Source organism: Cricetulus griseus, chromosome 9, assembly GCF_003668045.3.
Source record: "Cricetulus griseus strain 17A/GY chromosome 9, alternate assembly CriGri-PICRH-1.0, whole genome shotgun sequence".
In the NCBI taxonomy this organism is placed as follows: Eukaryota; Metazoa; Chordata; class Mammalia; order Rodentia; family Cricetidae; genus Cricetulus; species Cricetulus griseus.
The window spans coordinates 14,978,037-14,986,896 of NC_048602.1; the positions used below are offsets into that span (position 1 = coordinate 14,978,037).

General features: G+C 39.0%; 1 protein-coding gene across 1 annotated transcript; it reads right to left on the minus strand.

The window, feature by feature from the left end:
* Positions 1 to 522: 522 nt before the first annotated feature.
* LOC118239323 (methyl-CpG-binding domain protein 3-like 2B) lies at positions 523 to 1,371 on the minus strand. The gene has a single exon (XM_035449132.1). It carries the CDS (start codon positions 1,354 to 1,356, stop codon positions 718 to 720), a length of 639 nt encoding a protein of 212 aa, XP_035305023.1. The 5' UTR covers positions 1,357 to 1,371; the 3' UTR covers positions 523 to 717.
* Between the last annotated feature and the right edge of the window lie 7,489 nt (positions 1,372 to 8,860).

Here is an 8,860-nt window from a genome sequence, read left to right on the forward strand (position 1 = left end):
TCCCTGCCTGCAAAACTAAACACTTTGCCTCTGACGGCATCACGCCCAGCAGCAATATATTCTCACATGTAAATTACCTTATGTAACTTTATATAGTAAAAAAAAATGAATTTATTTTAAAATTAGCTGTGGGAGATGGAGGATGTAGCTCATCATAGAGAGCTAGTATAGAGGGATAGATAACTGATAGATACAACCACATCTATAATAGTATCTTTGGCATCAAATCACTGCCATATTAAAGAATCCCTGAACTTGTATTTAAAATGGAAACATTTACTAATAGTTTAGGATTGCAGAGATTTTCACAAAAACAAAGTCCATGACACTGATGTATAAAGCTCCAGCACATGAAGCAGCTTTTCATGAAGAAGTTTTAACAAGTTAGATACTTAAAGAAATTGAACAACTGAGTAAAGAGCCCTTTTCTTCTTCCACTAAACCTAATATTATAAAACTATTTACTTGTTACGTCATAGACATAGCACTGGAGAGGGGATTAGACATACCAGCTCTAGCTTCTCTCTTTCCAGGACTAAGGCAAGCAGAAGTCCAGTCTTATATGCTGTCTAGTACGGTCAGCAAGGAACTAAACATCTAGCAAGCAGCAGTCCCATGGTAGGGAGGAACAAAGGATTAGCTTCAAGATGGCCAGGCTTGTCTAACATGAGTTAAGGCTTTTTTTATCTACCCAGGAGCTACAGGGAACTAAGTCCTTCATAGAGAACTTGCAGAGTTCGCCACACGAATATTTTCCAGTTTCTTTTTCTTTTCATTCAGTTTCCAGAATACTCGTCTTCTCTGTTCTGCCATATTCTCGGCTTGCCTGGCAAGCCTGTCTGCCTCCAAGAGTGCAGCCAGTCTCTTCCGGGCTGTATTTACCTTCTGGGCCTGTCTTCGGATGTCTGTAGTAGTTACCACTTGACTGCTCAAAGACGGCAAAGGTGGAAGAGCGACTGGCAATGTTACCCCTTGACTAAAGGGAGATGGCAACAGCTGAACAGTCTCTTGTACCATCTTTTCTGAACTCGGGGGTGGGATGGAGGTGAAGTGTGGGGAGGTGTGCAGACAATTAGCACCACTTGGAACTTTGGCTTCAGCCTGTATTCCCCCTTTACTGTCTTCAAGTAGATATTCCTGCAGTCTGCTAAATGCACAGAGCTGCCTGGGTTTCCCCAGATTCTCTTCAAGCATCTTCCTGTATTTGATGATATTCTTTGGATGGGAAGTTATTCTAGTCACAGGACGTGGGAAGATGGAACTGGTCATCCTCACAGGAATCGCATGAATTCGGTGTTTGGCTGTTACCTTCTTCTGGGCAAACTGGGTCCTCGTGTTCTGTAAATCCTGGGGCATCGTACTTCTTCTGAGGCTTCCCTTTGAAAACAAACTAAATGTAAACAACAGAGGATGGAATCTACTAGTAGCTATGCAGAATTTTCTCTGTTTGTGAATCTTCTACCATCCCTTTTCTCTGAAGAAACAGGTCTCATATAAGAGCATGGGTTAAAGCCATCTGTGAAAGTTTCTGAAATTCAAAAATGCCTAGAGTGGAGCCCAGAATATGAATTTTTGGTAGAACCACAATATTTCTGCAATAAACGCTCTAGTTAGCAGGCTTCTGTGACATCTAGCTCATGTGACTCTCAAGGATAGGAAGCCAAGTGTCTCTACTAAGCCAGTTATGAAGATTCCCTCCATTTTCCTTTAAGAATGATATTTTTCTTTCTGATGGTCACTGCATGCTTATGTTCTAAACCTACCCTCAGTGAGGTACAGTTATCACTAGTACAGAAATACACCATCTAAGTTCATGCAAGAACACTGTAGAGGTTCATGCAAGTATAAAAATCATCCAGCAATGCATTTCACAGAACAAACCCTTGACATTATGGGCCGATGAAGAGCATTTTAAATTTCTTCCAACAAATTTTAACAAGTAGTTAGCAACTTTCCCTGGGACATGAATTTATGTCAAATACAAGTATAAAAAAAATTAAGGATATTTAAATAAAAAGATAATTTAAATTAAAAATGGGGGAAAATTACATAGTACCACAAATCAACTTTTATAGATCACTACTTAAAGTAAAAAGAAATTAAAAATTCAAAAAATATACAGAAAAGGGACAATAATGAACATTAAACAATTAGTGTGAATTACATACTCACAAGCAAAGGCTGTCTTGGAAATGAGTTTCCCCAAGATGGTTGTAGAGCTTCTCCTAAAAGCTTCACTACAGAGATGCAGTCAAGGCCTGGATTGCTGGAAATAGCAGTGTCTTTCTCTCCCAATGTTCCTTTTATATAGGAAAATAGGTGGATAATCAAATCAAAGATTACATTTTAAAAACCTTATAAACAGGGAGTGGTAGCACACGCATTTAATCCCAGCATTTGAGAGGTAGAGGCAGGCAGATCTCTGTGAGTTGGAGTCGAGCCTGTATACAAAGCCAGTTCTATGTGAGATGAAACTATTACAAAGATAAAGCCAGTATCAAAAAGCAAAACAACAAAAGGCAGTTTATAAAGAACAGTTGAATATTCTGATCTGTGTATGAGTATGAAGACACCATTAATGTAATGAGTTTGCCCATAATCTCACCAACTTTTTCATAGCAGCATGATAAATGTATCCAATTTAATCAATTGTTTAATATTTCAAAATATTTTCTATAAAATTAAAAATAGATGTTTCTATATAGATTAATGTTCACATATTTTCTATGACAGGTTCTCACTATGGACATCAGGCTGGCCTGGAACTAACAGAGATCCTACAGTCTGTGTTCCCAGTGCTGGGATTAAAGGTGTGCTTGGCCACACCCAGCCTAACACTTTTTTTTTGGTTTTCCAAGACAGGGTTTCTCTGTGGCTTTGGAGGCTGTCCTGGAACCAGCTCTTGTAGACCAGGCAGGTCTCAAAATCAGAGATCTGCCTGCCTCTGCCTCCCTAGTGCTGGGATTAAAGTCATGTGCCACCATTGCCCCTTGCCCAACACCTTTTGTACAAGATAAAATTAGAAATTATTTACTCATTTATTAGGGCTGGGTCTGGTGGGACACTCCTTTATTCCCAGCACTAGCAAGGCAGAGACAGGTAGATTTCTAATTTGAGGCCAGCTTGGTCTACTGAGTAAATTCTATGAGAGCTAAAGTTACAAAGTGAGACCCTTTCTCAAAAAAAATTAAAAAAAATAAAATAAAGCTAAAATGTTTTATCAATAAATATCCAACAGGTAAACTATGTGCTTTATAGAAATAACACAAGTAGATGTTTTAATAAAATATATAGGTATGAAAACAGAAATTGTTAATTTGTAAATTAAAATTTCAAGTCATTCACAATAAATCATGCTTATATAACATCCTTTCTGAGGCCCTTGGTTTATTTTCCTTTAATCCAATTTAGAATTATATATCTATGTTTTTTTCAAGACAGAGTTTCTCTGCGTAGCCCTGGTTGTCCTCGAAATCACACTGTAGATCAGGGTGGACTCAACTCAAAGATACAATAGCCTCTGCCTCTTGGGTGCTGGGATTAAAGGTGTGCACCACCACTCTTTGTCTAGAATGACATATTTTTATACTATTTTTCTCTATACAAACTTGCTATAATTAATATACAGTTTTATGTTCTTACCCTAATAATTAAGGCATTAATTGTTTATATATCCCTAATGAAAATATTTTAAACCATATGTCTAATGCTATATTTTATCCCCCTTGTTTTGCTTTTTGGGTTTTTTGTTTTGTTTTGTTTTGTTTTCGAGACAGGGTTTCTCTGTGGCTTTGGAGGATGTCCTGGAACTAGCTCTGTAGAATGGGCTGGTCTCAAACTCACAGAGAACAACCTGCCTCTGCCTCCCGAGTTCTGGAATTAAAAGCATCCACCACCATCACCTGGCTCTTTTATCCCTCTTAATGCCTGAATTTATACTGTTATGAATGTTAATTTTAACCTAATTTAATTCTAACAACGGACTTTTACTATGGCTTCACAAGAGAATATTCATTTATAGCTTGTTTTCCTTTCTTTTCTTTTTGTTTTTTTGAGACCATCTCACTCCAAATCTGTCAGCTATGGAACATGCATTCTGCCTGCTTCTTCTGAGTTAAAGTACAATACTGAGCCCACCTCCATTTATACTCTTCTATGTATTATATTTTATATTCTCTTCTTAGTTTGCACTTGAAATTCTTGGTTGCTAGGGAAGCTCTTTATAATTGAAGTATAATCCAAGGCCTTCACATTAACTTTTGAAAGACTGCTTTACTAAATTGCCCAGGTTGCCCTTAAACTTGAGATTTCTTTGTATCACGCTTCTAAGAGACAGGGGTCCTTCAATCTCTGCCTTCCAGGTACTAAGATTAAAGGTGTGAACTAACACACCCAACACAACACGTTTTTAAAGGATAAAGAATATTTAGACACTCAGAAGTGCCTGGTGTTAGCAAAGTAACCTGGATCAATTTCACTAGAAATTTTTTCACTTAACTTGTGAACTCACTTTTAGGTGACACCATAACCATTCCTGCTAGGGGCTGGCTACATGTATGCCTGACCATGCCTTAGAGGGCATGGTTAGGGTGAGGTAGGGAAGGTTTAACCATGAGGGGCAGGAACGCACAACTCCCTTCTTCCTTTTCATCATCGGCTTGCTGGACTTCGTGCCCTGCTGGCTGGTTAGGTTGCTCTGTAAGTAAGGCATCTCCCTAATTAATACTCATATTTTTACCTGACTCTATACTGGTAATTCTCCCATTACTAACTCTGCAATTGATTTTTCAGTGCTGGGGATCAAACTCGAGGCCTCACACTTGGTAGGAAATGTCTTTGCCCTTGAACATGAGCTATAGTCAGAGCCCAGGATTTTTTTCCTGTATCAAAATGCAAGCAACAATTTCAGGATTCAGGGTGTCTGTATATTTTGTGTATCATGCTATAGAGGGATTTCCTAATCTTTACTTTTCTCTCCAACCATTAGGGGTTAAGGAGTATCACATTTAACAGCAATCTAATGTTACATCAAAAAATTCAGATTACATTTTCAGGAACTAAGAGGTACCTCTGAATGCTACAATTGAGTAGCATTGGTTTTCTGAAGCACAGTCTCATAATCACATATTACTTCTCTCAAGTAAATCAACTGTTTGGAATGAAATCTCTCTGACTTTTCTGTGTTCTAAACTGACCTCCATGTTTGCATTACATTCCAGATTCAATCAAAGCAGGTACAATCAGTCTTTCCCAATCCTGCAATACAGCCATCTATAGCAGAGGAAATTTGGGTTTAACTTGGTTATTTGGTAGCAATTGCCTACCAAATGAAAGAGCCCAGGTTTGATCCCCAGAACTCAAAAATAAATTAAAGACGTTTATTCAGTTATCCACTATCTGATCAAAGGCCACAACTCTATCAAAAATGACTAATTTCATTACATCATGGATTCTTCCTTACCTGCTCAGAGTTTTTTCATATGTAACATTATCCACTAGAAACAGCAATGCTACTTAATATTTTGGTTTGTTTGTTTCTTTTGTTTTGTTTTTCAAGATGGGGTTTCTCTGTATAACAACTCTGTCTGTTGGAACCTGGCATTATGCTAACCCTGCCCCCTGACAATTGGTCAGATATGCATATGGGCAGATACGTAGGCAGCTCACAAGACCATCTGTTGATGTCCATGTTATGGCTATGTCACGAATGAAGGGGAAGCCTAAGGACCCAATACTCATGTGCAAGCTTCCCCTTTTAATCGAGCATCTCCATATGTTCTTCTCTCTCTCTCTCTCTCTCTCTCTCTCTCTCTCTCTCTCTCTCTCTCTCTCTCTCTCTCGCCCACTTCTCTGCTCTTTCTCTCTCCCCCTTCCCACTTTTCTTCTTCGCTTTCCCTTCAATAAACTCAACATGGGTTTTTTTTGAGTCTCGTGGTTCCTGTTTTCATCTACTCATGACTGAAGCATTGTTTCCTGTTCTAAATAATCAATAACAATGGACGTTGGTGGTGCAAGCCTTTAATACAAACACTGGGGGCGGGGAGCAGAGCAGGTGGATCTCTATGAGTTCAAGACCAGCTTGGTCTCCAGCGTGAGTGCCAGGATAGGCTCCAAAGCTATACAGAGAAAACCTGTCTTGAAAAACCAATACAACCAAACAAACAAACAACCAAAGAACCTATAATCAATAGCTTTAATTTAAAACTAGAAGGATGGAAACTTTATAAACAATGAGGAAAATATAATTTCTTTGGACTCAATAAATTAAAACTAGGCAAAATTATAATTTATAACACATTAATTCCATTAGTTTCTAATATTTATCAAACTAGATAAAAAGATGGGGAAAACCGACAAAACAAGCATAGAGATTTGTGTGACATACAATCTGAAAGGCTCAGGCAGATACCTACAAAGCTCAAAGGACCCTGTGTTGATGGCTACTTCATGGCTACATCACTTGTAACAGAGCTGAGTAGGGACTCTAGGGTTATGCAAGCCACCCCTTTGAAACCTGCATCCGCACCCCTCTTCTCTCTCTCTTTTTCCAATGGTCGAAAACTAGTTCTCTTACACACTTCTCTCTCTTGCCTTCTTCTCTCTCCTTGCTCTCTCACTCTGTCTGTCTCTCTAATTTTCCAGTCTCCTCTCATCTCTTCTGCCCTGTAATAAACTGGTTATTGTGCTCTCTAGAGGTCTTCTTCCATCGAGCCAGGGCCAGCCCCATCTCGCACTGGATATCTCTCATTTTTGAAGTTTTACAGAAGAACAACACATACAGTAAGTATATCAACAAATATAATTAAAAACTGTTTGAAAAATGGGTGACAAATTTGGTAGTCCCTACACAAAAGAAGTTAAAACAAATGGCCAGTGTTCGACTACATTAATTTATGGTGAAGATTGTCCTAAAAGTCAGAGTAAAACACTGTTATACCCAGATAATGTAGGTAAATTGGAAACAGCAATCATAGGTGTTGAGAAGATCTTTCAAAGGAGGCTACTGGGAGTTCCAGCTAGCCCATCTACCCTGAGAACACCTGAGTAATATTTATAAAACCTGTATACACAATATAAGTCAACTGTACCAGGCATGGTTACCTCATCATTCAGGGCTTGGCAGGCGGGTTGCAAACTCTAGTTTCTCCTAGGCTAAATAATGAAATCCTATCTAGAACACCAACAAACAAAACAACAAACACGATATTCCCCTGCACACAGCCAACCATCTCCGTCAACACTGTACACATTCTATTCTACTTTGGTCTTGGAAACTAGAATCATACTAGCAGTGAACCAGAATTTAAATAAAAATACTCAACAACAAGAGATTGGATTTTTTTAAATGCAGTATATGCAGTGGACAGAGCTTCATACAGTGTAATTTACATAATTATTAGGAAACATCTCACATGCAGTGGGGCAGGTGTTTCAATGATAAGGTGTCTGTCCATGTTTCTCTTTTCTGGACCTTCACACTGGAGTGTCTTTCTTCACTCTTCACTTTGCCCTCTCTCTACTTCTCCCTCATTTACACTAATGATAGTGCATACACAAAAACTTCACCTGGGAGAGTTTAGAGGGGAATCACCTCTTGTTAGGGGCCCTGGGATAGGAGTGTTGTATTCAGAGTTAGAAAGTACTAAGAAATAATAACTGCTTTCGATGGTGATAAGACTTTACCGTAAAGGCCTCTTTTAATGCAATGTGTTCCTCATTAAAGCTAAAATGTTGGGTGCTAGCATAATTTGACTCCCTAACTGACAGTTATTAAACCCTTTCTGCATCCACAGCTGTCTTGATTGAGGGACTAACAGCCAGAGCAGCCAACCTGACTACTCAGAACCATTGAAGAGTCCTAAAATACCATGTTGGGGTTCTCTAGAGTCACAAAACTTATAGAATGAATATATATGACTATATGATATATACACATATATGAATTTACTGAATGACTTACAGGTTATAGTCCAAAAATAGCTATCTCAGAATGGAAATTATAGAACCTAGTAGTTACTCACTCAGTAGTTACTCACAAGGTGGTTTGTCTCATTTGGACTTCTGTATATGCTGGAATCGCAAACAAGTAGGCTCCAATGCCAGAGAAGGGATCCATATGCTGACAAGAGGAGGGCAAGCAGGCAAAGAATGATCCTTTTTTTCTTCCATTGTCCTTGTATAGGCTTGCAGCAAAAGGTGTGGCCCAGATCTGAATAAAAGGGACAAGTTTTTTCAACACAAATTCTTAATAAAAAGGCAGTGTGTTTGTTGGTGGTGATGGCACACACCTTTAATCCAGGCAAAAGCAAGCAGGTCTGTTAAACAGAGGAATCCTATCTCCAAAAACAAAAACAGCCAGGCGTTGATGGCACACACCTTTAATCCCAGCACTTGGGAGGCAGAGGCAGGCAGATCTCTGTGAGTTCAAGGCCAGCCTAGTCTCCAGAGGGAATGCCAGGATAGGCTCCAAAGCTACACAGAGAAACCCTGTCTCGAAAAAAAGAAAAATGGTTTCTTCCAGATTCAAGACTTGGATCAGAGGTATACCCTCCATTTCAGGATTGTAGTTCATTCCGGAGGCAGTCAACATCACAACTAAGAATAGCCATTACAGGTACCTTGAGTTCTGCTGTTAAAGCCTGACTGAACTTCAAGTGACACAATAGCTTATTTCACTTAAGTCAGAGGGGCAGCATTTCCTGTGACAACTAGTGGAATACCTATAACTGCCTGATTCAATTGTAGTATTTTTTTTCAGAGGGTCTGTGTCATGCGTGCTGCCTTTCTTTGCTTTGTTTTCCTTTCTTTTTTTTTTGGGGGGGAGCATTTTTTCAAGGCAGGGTTTCTCAGAGGCTGCCCT

Coding starts and splice junctions, on each gene's coding strand:
- LOC118239323 (XM_035449132.1), bottom strand. CDS start 1,356: ATGCCCCAGGATTTACAGAACACGAGGACCCAGTTTGCCCAGAAGAAG.